Source organism: Delphinus delphis, chromosome 3 (genome assembly GCF_949987515.2).
Source record: "Delphinus delphis chromosome 3, mDelDel1.2, whole genome shotgun sequence".
Lineage (NCBI taxonomy): Eukaryota > Metazoa > Chordata > Mammalia > Artiodactyla > Delphinidae > Delphinus > Delphinus delphis.
The window spans coordinates 84,455,767-84,473,652 of NC_082685.1; the positions used below are offsets into that span (position 1 = coordinate 84,455,767).

General features: G+C 36.9%; 1 protein-coding gene across 8 annotated transcripts in view; it reads right to left on the bottom strand.

The window, feature by feature from the left end:
- FER (FER tyrosine kinase) overlaps positions 1-17,886 on the bottom strand; it is a 468,208-nt gene that overhangs the window by 151,463 nt on the left and 298,859 nt on the right. For all 8 annotated transcript variants that reach the window (XM_069540597.1, XM_069540596.1, XM_069540595.1 and 5 more), the window contains 2 exons: positions 8,163-8,219; positions 515-630 (listed from right to left, as the gene is read on the bottom strand). In XM_069540597.1, the coding sequence (XP_069396698.1) occupies positions 515-630; positions 8,163-8,219 (173 nt within the window). The remainder of the gene's footprint in view (positions 1-514; positions 631-8,162; positions 8,220-17,886) is intronic.

A 17,886-nucleotide genomic window follows, 5' to 3' on the forward strand; every position in this document is an offset into this window, starting at 1 on the left:
AAGAAACAATGCAATGAGCTGAAGAAGAAATTTGAGATTCTCAGAAAATAAAGCTAACAGCTGGGAATAAAGAATCAAGCAATAATATCTAAGGAGGGTAGGAAAGATGTAATTATATACCTAAATATATGTCTAAATTATGGATTTTATATATAGAATACAGTAATATTCTTAGTATAAGGACAATCACAACACTGCATATATGCATATGTGTATATGCACGTGTGATAAAAGCAAAAAATACTGCAATATTTTTCAAGGACTCAAAGAATACTCACTGTTCTCAAAAGCATCTGGTTCTTTTGACTGTGATTTCCTAACTGACCTGCAGTCTAACTCAAACACACAGAAACTTTTTGTTTTCACATTGTATAATAAGTGCCTACTTTTGAGGGCCCTGAAAGTGCTTACTTCTAATTCATCAAATCATATTTAAGATATCTTCAAATTTACGTTTTAATGAATCACTTACTTATATTATAAATACATATTTACATTACTTTAGAGAACTTACTTGGCTTCTTGTAAAAATTTTATTTTCAGTTCCTGAGGAAGATCTTCTTTACACGTTTTAACAGCAACAGCAGTTTTATCCTTTAATATGCCCTTAAATACTTCACCAAAATTTCCCTGAAAATACAAATATATTTATTGTTTAGAGTGTAAGACAGCCACGTAAACCTTTGCAAAATACAAGGAAAGCATGTAATGATGAGTTTTGAGTTCATCAAAGTACTCTGTTAGCTTTATTCAGAGTTTTAAGTGGAAATAAAGACTGGGAATGTTGCTCTTACCAATTAACTTTAAATACACTATCCAACATAGCAACCATTTGAGGGACTGAGGCTTGTGGAGAACTGAAAAGGAAACTGGAAATAACTGAAATAGAATAAAAGGAAAAACTAATGCTGTCAGAAGTACCCAAGTTTCACTCCATCTAGTTCCCTTCACCCCCTTAGCTCTAAGTTTTATCAGGTTGGCGTTTAAAAATAAAGCCAAGTTTGTGACCACCTAGAGGCGGGGGATAGGGAGGGTGGGAGGGAGACGCAAGAGGGAGGGGATATGGGGATATATGTATATGTATAGCTGACTCACTTTGTTATACAGCAGAAACTAACACACCATTGTAAAGCAATTATACTCCAATAAAGATGTTAAAATAAACAAACAAATAAACAAACAAACAAATAAAGCAAGCCAAGATTCTGTGAGGTGACTGGTGGTACTGATCCACACAGCCAGATGTCACTTGGATGAGAGTGTGAGAGAATAAGACACTAGACGAGAGGCAACAGAACCAAGGCAGATGAAGGACTGTCAACAGCCACTGCTGCAGGCTGTCAGTCCCTGAAAGATACTAAGGAAAACGAGGTGCTTGCCCAAATGCCAGTGTCACCCATCTCTGCTACTGCTCATTTCTATCAAATGTCTGAACTCCTAACCTTACTCTATGGCTAGAACATATTTTGATTTAAAATGCCTTATTTCTAGTTTGAAGTCACTTTTATTATAGTTACGAAACAAAAGAATACAGAGAAGATCTATAAAGCTAACACAACAGCTATTTTGGAGTATTCTCTTCAAGTCTTTCTATGTATGCATATGTATTTTTTACATAGCTATAATTATAATGTGCAAGCACTGTATTATAATCAGCTTTAATGCTGTCATTGTTGAGTAACAAGTAACTAAACTAGAGGTCTGATAATAAATGAGTTTGGGTTCTAAGTTCAATGTAACTCTTAACATGATCCAAGGTGTATAAATTTTACATGTTACTAATCATTTAAATTTACTAATAGGTATTTTAATAAATTTATTTATTAAAGAATTACTATTTGCTTAATTTAATTAACACTTATTTTACTTAATATTTTAAGTATACTTAAATAATGAATAGTATTATTAAATCTAATATTCAACTCTTAAATATTCATTCAAAATGATGATTGATCACCCTTACATGAAAAGCAAACATACAATAACTTCAACACAATGCACATTCATCACAAACTAGAAAAAGAAAAATTTGAGCTTTATATCCTTCCCTGTTATTCAAGGCTTTTTTCCTTCCCACAATGATCACATCATTTAGAGCTGAGAGAAGGTATTAGTACACACAATTACTGCTGGGCCTCTGTTTATCTGAATGATTCTGAAGCACTTAAAATTTACCTTGTCTGAAACTTAACATTTTATTCACTAGAAGACATTTCCTGACTAAATTACCTTTTCATTTCCTAGGGCCATTACTCTCTACAAGCATTCAGATTCTTCCTATGGAACACTTTTGTCTTCCTCCTAGCACCTCAGACAGCCTACTCTGATTCAAGATCTCATTTTTCTCACCTGAACTGATCTCATCCTTAGTCCCTCACCCTCTTCGGCCCCTTAATCTCTCCAACACAGAACTTTGATTATACCACTGCCTTATTTAATATCTATCCTTCCATTACCATTCCTTTCTCAGCCTCTGTCTAGCCATCTTAGCCTCTGACTGCTACATGTGTCCTAAATTCAAATACTTAGTGATCCCAAAAGGTGTGCCATGCCTTCTGTACATTTTCCCCTCACCTCCAATCAGAGAACATGCTAACTAATCTTTAAATTCATTTCTATGCCACCTCCTTCATGAAGACTTTCTTGATCTTCCAAAAATTATACATCTTGTTCCTGAACACTTATCATCCCACTGCCCCTTTGTACCTTTCTAATGCTTTCTGTCCTATGTAACTGTTCTTGGCACATACAAGGCATTTGAAAATTGTAAACATTCATTTAACAATCATTACTCAGAAGACTTCAATTCTGTTAACAGTGGTCAAGGGAGGAATCTCCAAACACTGCACAAACGACTCTGCTTCATGGACCACCTCTTCTCCATCCAAAGAGGTCAGGAAAAAGCCTACGACATCCATTGCTCCCTACCATGTAACAGGCACGGCTTCATCTCTGCTACTGGCTTTAAGTCCATGAGGCTAAATTTCATTATGACTCTTGCGTATGTTTCTGTTGGTCCTCACAGAAGATCCTGGTGGTCCTCATTTCTCCCTCTCTAATTCTCATTAGGTTCTGCAGACTCCTCGTCAACCTGTTATCTCCAACTATTTCCCTTCTGTCCCCAACCTCCAGTTGCCTTCTGGAACTTGTGGTCCATCATCAAAATTTTATCTCTATCTATTCTTTGGTCCTTCTCTTCACCTTCTTGTTCTAACAGAAACCTGGCTCTCACCTGAGAACACTCAAATGGTGGGTGAGCTTCCTGTGCCTTCTAAAACTGTGATGACCCCACCCGCACCCCCAACACACACACTATGCTTCTCCCACCGCCTGAGAGATGGAATACAGGATTCATCGAGCTCCTTGTCACTGCTTTCAAAACATTTTCCCTTCTGTTTTCCTAAAAACCCCTAGCTTTGAAACTTTATTATTTGATTATATACCCACTACCCCTTACTGTTGCTAGCAGCTATTGCATTTGAAAATATTTTCCCTCATTTGTTGACAATTTGAGCTCCTGGATCACTGTACCTGGTGTTACTCTTGTCTTAAAACTTGGAAATTTCAATAGACACTTAAAGATCCTTCCAACACTTCAAAACTCTGTTATGTGACCATCTCTCTTCCAGTGATCCATGTTCCAACCTATTTTCTATGATCATACCTTAAACTTTGCCATCACCAATAATGCAACTCCTCTGTAACACCTACATCATTCATCCCATCTTCTGGCTGGCTTCTATTTTTCTAGCTTACTTCCTCTAGTATTCGGACTCAAAATCTTTTGACCCTATAGGAACCTCCAAATCTTTAGACCCTATTACTTTTTATTGTCCATAACCCCCTAACAGCCTTGCTTTCTTCCTTATTCAGCTTAAATTCCATGCTCAATAATTATAACAACTGTTTACTATATACTCTCAACTTCTCTGTTCCTTTTCATCTGTAGAACTCCCTTATCAATCCACAACCCAGATTAAATGCAACATGGCCTACTCTGTTCCTATGCAGCTAAATGTGGCTGGAGAAAATCCACAATGATGTTGACTAGTTTCACTTTAAATTCATGAACACAAACCTCTAGGGGGGCCTTAATACTGCTCAATAATTATATTACAATTCCCTAGACCATTCACACTCTCATTCTTCTAATTAACTATTCCCCCCTCTTTGACTCTCCTCTTAAAGCTCCCATACCTTCCCCACACCCTCATTCTTAGTTAACAATCTTGCTTAATTTATTGAGAAAACTGAAGCAATATAAAGAGAACTTCCAGACTCTCAGTCCCACATTTACCCTCCTACCAATATTCCTTGCTGTTATAAAAAATGAACTACTGTGCTGCTATTAAATTCAATGCTCCATTGTAAATTAAATTCCATCCCCTCTTACCTACTTGATGATATTATTTCAGGAATTCTCATCTCCTTCCAAAATCTTGAATTTTTCACTGCATATTGCTAACTGCAAACCAGCATGCTGCCTCTCTCAAATTAACCAACACACAAATCATTTCTTCTGAAACTACCATCACATGTAGTTTGCTACACGAAGTAGCAAAACTTCAAAGAGTTACATCCTTGCTATCTCTAATTCCTCTCCTCCTATTCTCCCTTAAATATATTTCAGTTTGGCTTTCACGTAAAGCATTCTAAAGAAAGCGCTCAGCCAAGTCACTAGGGATCTCTTCACTGTTAAAGTCAATGGTTCTCAGTCATCATCCATTTGACCTCTCAGCAGCACTTGCCACCACTGATCACTGTCTCCTCCTTCATATACTTTCTTCTCTTGGCTTCTAAGGCATCCTATCTCCTGGTTTCCTGCCTTCCAGGAGATTGCTCTTTCTCAACCTCAATCATCTTGCTTCTCATCTCTCCAGCCTCTTGATTTTGATGTGACCAGGGTTCAATCTCTCTCTTCTCTTCTCTATCTAGACTCACTCCATTGCTGAACTCATCTAAATAAACCAGCAAATAAGTGACAACTACCAAATTTGTACTTTTGATCCACACCTCTTTTCCAAACTCCAGACTTAATACCCAACCATTTTCCCAACATCTCCAGTTAGAAGTCTAACAGACAAACCTTAATATGTACATCCCAAACTCCTAATCTTGTTCCCCCCAAACCTGCTACACCTATGCCAACTGCCCTCTTTGTCCCATGCCCCGCATAGAGCATCAGGATATTTAGGTGGTTCAACCTTAAAAACAAATCCAAACTCACCACTTCTCACCACTTCCACTGCCATCCCCTCTGATCCAGCAACCATCAACTTTAGTTAGGTAAGTACAATAGCTTCCTAACCTTCCAACTCAGCCTATTCTCAACACAGTAGCCAGAGTGGACTCTGTAGAAAGTAAGATCATGCCACTCCTCTACTCAAAATCATCCTCTAGCTTACCTTTCCACACATATTTAAAGCCAAAGTATTGATAATTACGGTGATCTACATGGCTCTACACGATCTATACTCTCATCACCTCACTGACTTGCTGCTCTATCCTATTCTTCCTTGCTTACTGGGTTACAGGCAAACTGTCTCTCCTGCTCATCAAATGTAATTTGCGTTGGTACTCCCTCTGCCTAAAACCACATGGCTAAATCGCTCCTCCCTAGGTTTTCATTGGAAAGAAACAATCTTAATAAGGCTTACCTGGATTCCCCCATTAAAAATTGCAAGTCCAATCAATAGCACTCCTAAATTCCTTATATTTTCACAGGATTTTAGCACCCTTTAACATTATGAAGTTTACTTATTTATTAAGTTTATTGTTTTTCGGTCTTTCCCTGCTAGATAGAATATGAGCTTCATTAAGGGCAAGGATATTTGTCTACTTGGTTCACGGATGTATCCCAGGAACCTAGAAGAGTACCTGGCACAGAGAAGGCATTCAGTAAATATTTGAGGAATGAATATTTTTCTTTTTCTTTTTTTTTTTTTTTTTGCGGTACGCGGGCGTCTCACTGTTGTGGCCTCTCCCATTGCGGAGCACAGGTTCCGGACGCGCAGGCTCAGCGGCCATGGCTCATGGGCCTAGCCGCTCCGCGGCATGCGGAATCCTCCCGGACTGGGGCACGAACCCGTGTCCCCTGCATCGGCAGGCGGACTCTCAACCACTGCGCCACCAGGGAAGCCCAGGAATGAATATTTTTGAATACCAATTATATATCAAGTACAGTCTATAGAAATACAGTGCTCAAAAAAAGAGCTCCCATCTCAACCTTATACTACTACTAAATTCCAAAGTACATAAGAACCATGGCTAATTATTTTTCTCATGCATTTTCATGCAGTATACTATAAATATTCAGAATAGGTAACGAAAATATTAAATGACATTTTCAACTCAAATATATTTGCTGAAATTAAGCTATATAGTGTCTCTAAAGTTGAAGTGTTTTATTAAAAATGATAAAATTTATTAAAGCTGATATCATGCTACTGCCTTGTCATTGAAAACAATTATTCTTTGAAATAACCTTACCGAGGACCCAACGGCTAAAATTCCTCCTAATATGTGAAATACCATGTATCACATATTAAACAAAGATAATTGAACCATTTCTCTTTAACTGAAAGTATTTTTTCCTTAGAACTGAAAAATCTGCTCTTCTCAACACACTATTTTCAGTAACTGGTTTAATTTTAGAGCTTCCCTGATGGCGCAGTGGTTGAGAGTCCACCTGCCGATGCAGGGGACACGGGTTCGTGCCCCGGTCCGGGAAGATCGCACATGCCGCAGAACGGCTGGGCCCGTGAGCCATGGCCGCTGAGCCTGCGCGTCCGGAGCCTGTGCTCCGCAACGGGAGAGGCCACGACAGTGAGAGGCCCGCGTACCGCAAAATAAATAAATAAATTTATAGCTTATTATTTAATTGTATTTTCATGGAAATTAATTTACTTTCTTTGTAATAATTTTTAGCCCAATCACTGCTACTGAGTTACCTAAAGTAATGAAAAAGAAGAAATATTTCCTTAAGAATTATGGCCATATCACAGAGGAAATAAACACACCAGCTTCTGTTGTAGCTTGAAATTCTTTAGAATTTACTTACTAAATAAGTATTAGCAGTCAATAGAAACTGTTTTCCAATAGCAATTTAATGCTTCTATTTGGAAAAGATATTTTAAAATAATAAGAATCCTGCAAAGTAGATTGTTTCAACAGGGATTTACTTTCTCAACACATATCAGGACTAAAACATAGGGGAAATTTGTCAATTCATCAAGTTTACATTTAAATCAAAAAAGTAATGAATAATCATTTATTTCTTTACTTGAAATGCTGAGCCTTAAATTCTAGTACTGATCACTCAGAAATGTATGAGTGATAGTTTTCCCTAGCTATCTGGATTTTATACTATTTTTTATATTGCATTATGAACCTCAACTCAATTCAAACATCACTAATTAAGTCATCGACAAAGAAGTTAATATTTATCTATTGGAACTCAGTTATAAACAAATAACAAATTTTCAAATAGTCCATTTGATTATTAAATGTCTGCCATCATTATTAGTTATAATATACTTTCATAAGGCCAATGAGTTAGAAGAAACTCCCAACCACGTTGGAAGAAAGAGACTTTCATCATATATAGCTGCCTCCTCTGACCACTAACAGAGCTAGCTACAAAATGGATATATTGAAACATGTGCCTTGTCCATATAATTTTCAGGTTGAAATAACATGTCCCATGTTGTCACATACCGTGATTCTATATACAATTCTGAAATCCCAAAGAGCAGTACTGCATTTTCTCTGAACTATCATGTATAACCAGAAACAAACAGAATAAGACTATTAAGTATTTAAACTTTTATTACATCACAGTTTCTTTTCAAATCTCAGCTCACTAGTTTTGGCTTTACTACACTGTAATAAAATTTTTGTGGCTTTTAGTTCTTTCAGAGGAAAATATACAAAATAATATTCTTAAAAGTCAAGATAATTCTTAAACTTTTCAAAGATTTTCACACTTCTATTTCACTGAACATCACAGTATTTGTAACAGATATGGCACTGTGTTCTTCTAGGTTCATGGGGGAATGTGCCTTGCCGTGTGCTGGAATATAAGAAAGGCTTTGAAGAAAATGAATCTGTAGAGTTCACAATCACTATCAAGATTTGGTTTTTCAGCTCAGTGGATTACATACCTTGCCCAGTAATTCTCCCAATGTGACATCTTCATGATTGAGAACCCATTTCTTATCCTGTGGCAAAGAAAAAGAACAGTTTTTTAGCCCAAGCAAGAATGCAGTTCCTGGGCTTCCCTGGTGGTGCAGTGGTTGAGAGTCCGCCTGCTGATGCAGGGGACACGGGTTCGTGCCCCGGTCTGGGAAGATCCCACATGCAGCAGAGTGGCTAGGCCCGTGAGCCATGGCCGCTGAGCCTGCGCGTCCGGAGCCCGTGCTCCGCAACGGGAGAGGCCACAACAGTGAGAGGCCCGTGTACCGAAAAAAAAGAATGCAGTTCCTGTAAGATGCATTTGAGGCAGTGGCAAATAGACCTAAGAGATATTGCATTCAGACCATTCAATAATCAGCACACTAAGAAGCTGTAACCTCAAGAGTTTATAAAAAAGATTTAAGAAATGTTACCACACAATAGAACTTTAAGCTCTACATTATAGCAAACTTCTATCAGAATTCTCAGCCTTCAAAATGATAGTATGCCTGTAACTAGAACACAGCATGCACTCTCCTCCCACCATAAAGCTTAGGCTATGTTATTATTTGTCATTTCAAAAATGTTGTGTCATAAGTACATGAGGGAATCTCATTTTGCAATGTAAAATTTCCAATCTTCACTTGATCATAGAGAATTATTTTATACCCAAACTACATTACTAAGAGCTAATTTTTCCACAACTGGTCATGAATTATAGCTGTCTATTGCACTGCATATAGTCCCACATCTTTCCCAAGTAATTTCCTGTAGTATAATAAAACAACAAACATCAATTACAGTATCACAAGGTACACAAGATCAGTGATGCAAACATGCCATTATAAAAGAACATCCCATTATGTGATCTCAAGAGCTAATCAGTACTTAGGGAATATTTTATCATCTAAAAAGTCACAGGGCTTCCCTGGTGGCACAGTGGTTGAGAGTCCGCCTGCCAATGCAGGGGACACGGGTTCGTGACCCAGTCCGGGAAGATCCCACATGCCGCGGAATGGCTGGGCCCGTGAGCCATGGCTGCTGAGCCTGCGCGTCTGGAGCCTGTGCTCCACAACGGGAGAGGCCACAACAGTGAGAGGCACGTGTACCGCAAAAAAAATAAAAATAAAAAAAAATAAAAAGTCTCAGCTATGAGAGCACACAGTACTGTAATGTTAGAAAGACATATTAGATTTAAAAAAAAAAAAGGAAAAATGAATGAAGTGGGGTGGGGGGAGAAAGGAGAGAAGGAAAATTAGGGGATGGAGCAAAGAGAGAAAGAAGAAAAGAAAATCCTGGAATGATATATTTTATTCTTGATTTTTAAAAAATTTAATGTTAAAGTATAGTATTTCCCCATTACACAGACTGAAATATAATTATGAGCTATAGAATGAATTGTAACAAGTAATCAAACACCTTAAAGTAAGAATCCACCCTAACTATGGCTTAAAAATGTCCTGGACAGCCAGCTGAAGTACTTTACCTTCTGAAACACCATGTGACAAACACTCAACCACCACACTCTGATTGTTCAACAAGGGGAACAGTAATGATTTTTAAAAACAGTTTACATGTATAATCTTTAGGGGTTCAGAATAGCCTCCCCAAGATGTGCTACTTTAGCATGTGGATTATTTTGAGCTAAAGGCAAATAAGACCCTGTGGCCTCAAGGCAAAGCTTTACTTCTCCCTTAAAGAATTTAAATTGGGGGCCTTACCCATAATAAGAGGTATTACCAGAAATAAGTTTTTATGACCTATCTGTATGACAGGGCAAATATCCAATTACTAAACATCTGCTCTTCCTATTTGTGAATTACCCTCCTTCTCTCTGAAGTCTCATGCCCCTATCCCATCCCTTAGCTCAGGATGGCATATATACCTCATTTTACATTTCTAATTCAACTTCTCATGCGTGTGGGGTTCCTGTATGTACAAAATTAGATCCGATATTCTCTTGTTAATATGTCTCATGTCAATTTAATTATTAGACCAGCCAGAAGAACCTAGAAGGGTAGAGGAAGTTTTCTTTCTCCATGACAAGTCTTTCAACCTAAATAAAAAGCCAGAACTATAAAGGTCCTGAAAAAGAAATTAGCAGAATATCTTCATTACCAAGTATGTAAAGAAAGATTTCTTAGACAGGACACAAAAAGCACATAAAAGAAACTGGAATTCATCAAAATTAAAAACACTTGCTCCTCCAAAGGCTCTTTTGAAAAAATGAAAGTCCAACTACAATCTGGGAGAACATTCTTGCAATACGTATATTTGACAAATAATTTGTATGTAAAACATATAGAGAATGCATACCTCAAAAACAAGGTAACAAACAACCCAATTTTAGGAAATTGGGTAGAATACTTAACAAAAGATGATGGACAAATAGACAATAAGTACATTAAGAGATGTTTAACATCACTAGTCAGTGACACACAAATACAAACCAAAATAAGATGCCACTTCATACCATTAGAATGAACTGCCAAAAACAGAAATATAGATAATTGGAACAGGATAGAAAGACCACAGATAAACCCACGCACATATGGTCACCTTATCTTTGATAAAGGAGGCAAGAATATACAGTGGAGAAAAGACAGCCTCTTCAATAAGTGGTGCTGGGAAAACTGGACAGCTACATGTAAAAGTATGAAATTAGAACACTCCCTAACACCATACACAAAAATAAACTCAAAATGGAGTAAAGACCTAAATGTAAGGCCAGACACTATCAAACTCTTAGAGGAAAACATAGGCAGAACACTCTATGACATAAATCACAGCAAGATCCTTTTTGACCCACCTCCTAGAGAAATGGAAATAAAAACAAAAATAAACAAATGGGACCTAATGAAACTTCAAAGCTTTTGCACAGCAAAGGAAACCATAAAGACCAAAAGACAACCCTCAGAATGGGAGAAAATATTTGCAAATGAAGCAACTGACAAAGGATTAATCTCCAAAATTTACAAGCAGCTCAATAACAAAAAAACAAACAACCCAATCCAAAAATTGGCAGAAGACCTAAATAGACAGTTCTCCAAAGAAGATATACAGATTGCCAACAAACACATGAAAGAATGCTCAACATCATTGATCATTAGAGAAATGCAAATCAAAACTACAATGAGGTATCACCTCAAACCAGTCAGAATGGCCATCATCAAAAAAATCTACAAACAATAAATGCTGGAGAGGGTGTGGAGAAAAGGGAACACTTTTGCAATGTTGGTGGGAATGTAAATTGATACAGCCACTATGGAGAACAGTATGGAGGTTCCTTAAAAAACTAAAAATAGAACTACAATACAACCCAGCAATCCCACTACTGGGTATATACCCTGAGAAAACCATAATTCAAAAAAAGTCATGTACCAAAATGTTCATTGCAGCTCTATTTACAATAGCCAGGACATGGAAGCAACCTAAGTGTCCATCAACAGATGAATGGATAAAGAAGATGTGGCACATATATACAATGGAATATTACTCAGCCATAAAAAGAAACAAAATTGAGTTATTTTTAGTGAGGTGGATGGACCTACAGTCCGTCATACAGAGTGAAGTAAGTCAGAAAGAGAAAAACAAATACTGTATGCTAACACATATATATGGAATCTAAGAAAAAAAGAAAAAAAAGGTCATGAAGAACCTAGGGGCCAGACGGGAATAAAGACACAGACCTACTAGAGCATGGACTTGAGGATATGGGGAGGGGGAAGGGTAAGCTGCGATGAAATGAGAGAGTGGCATGGACATATATACACTACCAAACGTAAAATAGATAGCTAGTGGGAAGTAGCCGCATAGCACAGGAATATCAGCTAGGTGGTTTTTGACCACCTAGAGGGGTGGGAGGGAGATGCAAGAGGGAAGAGATATGGGAACATATGTATATGTATAACTGATTCATTTTGTTATAAAGCAGAAACTAACACACCATTGTAAAGCAATTATACTCCAATAAAGATGTTAAAAAAAAAAAGAATTAAGTGCCTTCTATTTACAATATCCAAGACATGGAACCAAACTAAATGCCCATGGACAGATGAATGGATAAAGATGTGGTATATATATACAATGGAATATTACTCAGCCATAAAAGGAATGAAATAATGCCTTTTGCAGCAACATGGATAAACCTAGAGATTATCATACTAAGTGAAGTAAGTCAGACAGGGCATGAGAAATATCATATGATATCACTTATATATGGAATCTAAAAAAAACGATACAAACGAACTTTACAAAAACAGAAAGAGACTCACAGAGAACAAACTAATGGTTACCAAAGGGGAAAGGGGGTGGGGAAGGATAAATTAGGAGTTTGGAATTAGCAAACACAAATTACTATATATAAAATAGATGGGGCTTCCCTGGTGGCTCGGTGGTTAAGAATCCACTTGCTAATGCAGGGGACATGGGTTCGAGCCCTGTTCCGGGAAGATCCCACATGCTGTGGAGCAACTAAGCCCATGTGCCACAACCACTGAGCCTGCGCTCCAGAGCCCATGTGCCACAACTCCCAAAGCCTGGGCACCTAGAGCCTGTGCTCTGCAACGAGAAGCCTGTGCACCGCAAGGAATAGTAGCCCCCCATAGCCGCAACTAGAGAAAGCCTGCACACAGCAACAAAGACCCAATGCAGCCAAAAATAAATAAATAAATAAAATAATAAAATAGATAAACAAAAAGTTCCTAGTGTGTAGTACAGGGAACTATATTCAGTATCTTGTAAAAAAAAAAAACAAAACTATAATGGAAAAGAATCTGTAAAAGTTTATATATATATATACACGCACACACATATATATGCTGAATAACTTTGCTGCATACAAGAAACTAACACTGTAAATCAACTATATTTCAATTAAAAAAAAAAGTGCCTTGAAGAGCCTGTGTCTGGGATGTCTCTCAGATCCTTTATGCTTGTTTACAGTTGGTGACAGGATGAGATATTGAAAGGACCCCTAACTCTTGCAATTTAAATAATGACCATGGTGTTACCTGGGGGAAAGATGAGGGGTGCTATTGTCAGGGTAGAGGTGTAAGGGGAGAAATGGGGTATTAAAAGCGATGTGGAATGCTTACTACTGCCAGAATGGCTAGGGGTCACTCCTGATTTGAAGTCACAAAAATAACCTTTCCACTGATTAGTCCGGGAGAAGACAAGGCTGGGAAGAGGACTAACTGCATAACCAAAAACCCTAAAATTGAAGAGGAGTCAGTTAAGAATAAGGTTGCTCTTAATCTGTTTTAGCTAAAATGGAGATCACAGAGAAGGAGCCTGGAGCCTCAGAATTTAGACTTGTGACTCCATCTGTAAGAGGGAGGGACAAAATACCCAAAGGGGATTCAGTGGCAATTTGATAACTGCAATTTTGTAGAAATGTGGATAGAGGGGCAAACTCCAAACTGTCAACTTGGAAAAAGGCAGTAGCACTTAACACATGCTCTGAAGAGGGGAACTACCCAACTCCTCCCTTAGACAATAAACGAAATACTCCTACTGAGGCTGCTGAGTGATTGAGATAGACAAGCAACTTTAGTTACATGATGATACTAAAGCTTCACCAAACACTATGCCTCTGGCTCAGGCAATGATGGATATGGTAACAAAAGGAGGTCCAACTCTTACATAAATTTATGTCAAGGGAACAAAAAGCAAACAAGGAGAGACTACATCAGAAGATAATTCAAAGGTAAGGTTAGGGAATAGGGACATTAAGTAACATGGAGTTTGGAGAATGGAGAGTTGCCAAAGGAGCCTGGATCCTTGTCTTCCCCACCATCTTTATTGACCTCTCTTCTTCTCCCCGTTACTCCAAAGCAAAGTCACACTCAGAAGGGTTGCCAGAAAGAGCTGCAGCTCACTCCTTAACAACTGTCCCAGACCTGGTATCTCCTACAGAGATTATACCACATATTCTTGGCTTTATCTTTACTCTTTTTTCTACAGAGGAGCAAGGAGATTTGTACAACCTTCTTGAATCTGGAGAAGGAACAGAAAGAATCGAGGCAGACTGCCTCCAAGAAACAGGAATGGTAGCATCTTCCCTGGTTTCAGATTAACTGAACGAAAATAAAAGTTGTACTAAAGTGTAAGTCAACAGAAGTAAAACAGACATAAAAATATGCATTAAAACCATAATGAATAGAGTTGACAGTTTTACTGGTTCATCTGCTTGCTAGTGATTTGTGACCATACAGGAATATCCCCAAACCTATGTTCAAAACTAATGATTAAATTTGTCTGATGTTGAAGCTACAAAAAACTTGATTTAGACTCTTCAAATGTTCTTGACATTAGGACTCTACTCCTTAATTCATGAATATTAACACATCATTACTATGGTGAAAGAAACATATACTTCCCCCATTTATTAGTTATCTCTGAAAATGAAAAAAATAACATTTTGAAACATCAAATTATTTGGGCTAAACTGGACAACTCATTTTTAAAGGGGGGAATGGAAGACAACTCTAAGACCTGAATACATTTTTTAAAACTATGAATTTCTGGGGAATTCCCTGGTGGTCCAGTAGTTAGGACTTGGCGCGTTCACTGCCAAGGGCCCGGGTTCAAGCCCTTGACGGGAACTAAGATCCCACAAGCCGAGCAGTGCGGCAAAAAAAAAAAGGAATTTCTTGGTTTTATCAACTGATCAGAATATTTTCTAAAAGTGGTTAAGAGCAGATTTAAAGTCAGCCCACCATAGTACAGGCAAAGGAAAGTAAGTATTATCACTTGTCTGAAATCCAAACTTTTGTAAAGAAAAGCTGGGGACACATTTTTAAAATGTTCCCACATACACTTGCTTGCTAAATCTCAGAAGAACCCCCATTAGATTGGCAGGAAATGCATTATCTCCACTTCACATTGAAAACCAAGGCCTTGAGAAGATGAAATCCTGACTGTGATCACACAGGTACGAAGTTTCAGAGTTGAGATAAGAACCTTGATGTTTTGTCTTTTGGCCCACTATTCCAACACATTCTTCCTTGCCTTTCACTGGTCTCTTCAGTGTGGTAAAGAATATTACATTTAAAATGAAACTCAGTAGTATAATAATTTTTTGAGCCTAAATAATACATATAAGTATATTATGTCAGGTAATTAAAAAGAAGGGTCAAATATAGAACATACTCTATAACCTGAATAAGTGCCATTAATATTTAAAATCTTAGATATTTACCTACAATATATGATAAATGAGCATTACATTACCAGAAGGCCAATTCATGCCAAATTGTAGAACTACCCTAGAGGTAAAAATTTTCACATATATAAAGTCTCATTGAGACTTTTAACTGTTATATTTAACAGAATCGATTGCAAAAAGGTTTTTCATTTGAGTTATAGACCAGGAAGGTCAATGAAGCAGCTTTGAGAATTGAATCATCTTGAGCAAAGAACGTATGGGCTTGAGGCAACTCAGCCAGGAGATATGGGAATTCTACCTAAAGTGCACCTTGCATAATTGTTACACACCTCCTGCCGACCATCTCTATGGCAATAACATTGATTCCAGTTTGCTCACCGTCCAGAACTTCAACCTATTTTCTAACTACATTAAAAGTTGTCATCCAAGTCCCAATTTAGAAGCCTATATTGGGAGTGTAGATCATCATTTATTTCCATGGATAGCTTTAAGTACAATTTTAAAACATGGTTGTCATGGCAACATTTCTCAGTCAAGGTTTTAGGATGTGTCAAGTTTATTTGTATTCTCTTCCTGAAAATCCTTGGCCTCCAGACTTGTGTTAGCAAATGCTGCCGAGTCCAAACTACCCACTGAATATAGGGAGAAATTTGTTTAAACTTCAAAGGTAACGCCAGTTTTACCAACTTTAATAAAGACAAGGAACAACCAGCAATTCTAAAAGTAAAGTAACCTAAACAATGAGAAATATTTAATTAGCTGGTATTAATAAAAATTCAAAAGTTTTTGTTTTCTTTTGTTAAAGCAATGAAGGTTTCTTGATTCCCAGGCTTGTGCTTCTACCACTAGTACCTATAAAACCTTACCACAATCTTGGATATCCTTTAAGTCTTTGAATACTTGTCTAGTATGCTAGGAATACTGCTTCTCTCTTGAGGATAGCCCATTCCTGCTATTGAATATACTTCTCCGACTCTACTGGAATAAAAACACCAAAGAAATATAGATTGGCAAGGACGCCAATCTAGATTTCAGAGGTGATCTACTCCAACCTTCTGCCCCAACAGTGATAGGCCATCCATCCATTCATCAGTTTAGTTATCCACTCCTTCAACAAATCTTTATCAAACACTGCTACTCACAGCAGATGAGAATCATGACTTTAAGCAATTAAGAAATCACTAAAACACCCAGTAATGAAGAACACCCTATTTCATTAACGAAGCCAATTTAATTTTGAATTATTCTAATTCTTACAAGGATTTTATTATATTTAACTTTTAATCAGTTGGTTCTAGTACTAGCAACACAAAGGATGCACCTCCTCTGTCTACTACCTAATGGAATTATACGTTTGAAGATGAAAAGCACATCCTCCTGAAGGCAAGGTTTTCCGATGTTAAATGTCTAGCTTTCCTTCCATCATTTTTTCATGTGAAGTGACTTCTAGACATTTCTGAAATATATGTAGTGGTCATTAACTATATCTGAGAGCACATGATAGTTAAATTATAATGAACAAATATTGTGATCTACTTAGTTTTCTGAAATGTATGTACATCTCACATTACCTTTCTGCTTTTATGTTCACAAATAAAGGAAAAAATATTACAATCTTCAAACTTTTCTTTCATTACTAAGATTATTTTACTAATATCTTAGCACGGTATGTTCGTTGAATCATCAAGTATGATATAGGGAAAAGTTTTTTTTTTCTATTTCTAAAATGTAACAATTCATTTGAAAATTATTAGTAGGGAAACTGTATTTTCAAGAAGAAAAATGTGGCAGGACATAAACATTCCCAACTGACTTAAAAGAATTTTTACTGAACTTTTCAATACATCCCAGTTTTCTAAGGGAGGTTTTTAAAATTGAAATGTTTGCTTTCTGTATTTTTATGGGCAACTTTGTTGAAAGATGACTTTGTGATGAATCTTGTCAGTGATATGATAAGTAGAAGATGCAGGTACTGTAGAGCTAATATTAATACTTGATATCCTTATTTTTTTTACAACTTAAATAACAGACCTTAAGTAATTAAGACTGTTGTCAAAATTTTAGGTCAAACATAAAATTCACATAACCATACAACCATAATAACCCAGTAAATAAACAACTAGGAGTTTCTCAAAATTTACAAGTATTTCTTCTTAATGATGAAAAATTAAAAAAACATGGGTAATCTTCATGAATGTAGTTTAACATAAAGAGCTTTAAGACTAATAGTAAGCAGGAACTGCATAATTATTACTCTAATGATATGTCAGTCCTTTAGTGGTACATTAAAAAAATCAGTAAATTACTGCATTACAAGTAGATATGAGAGACTAGAATGTAAGAAATAAAAGTATAGAAGTAATTTTTTCTATAGGTTACTTCTTATCTTTATTAGAGTTATTTGCATTTTTGTAGCATCAAATATTTATATCAAAATTCCTCTCTGACACAGGAGGGCAAAAATGTTGCTAAACTATACAGGTAAACGAGTCTAATACTGGATTTTTTTTTATTGAAGTATAGTTGACCAGAGTGTGTTAGTTTCA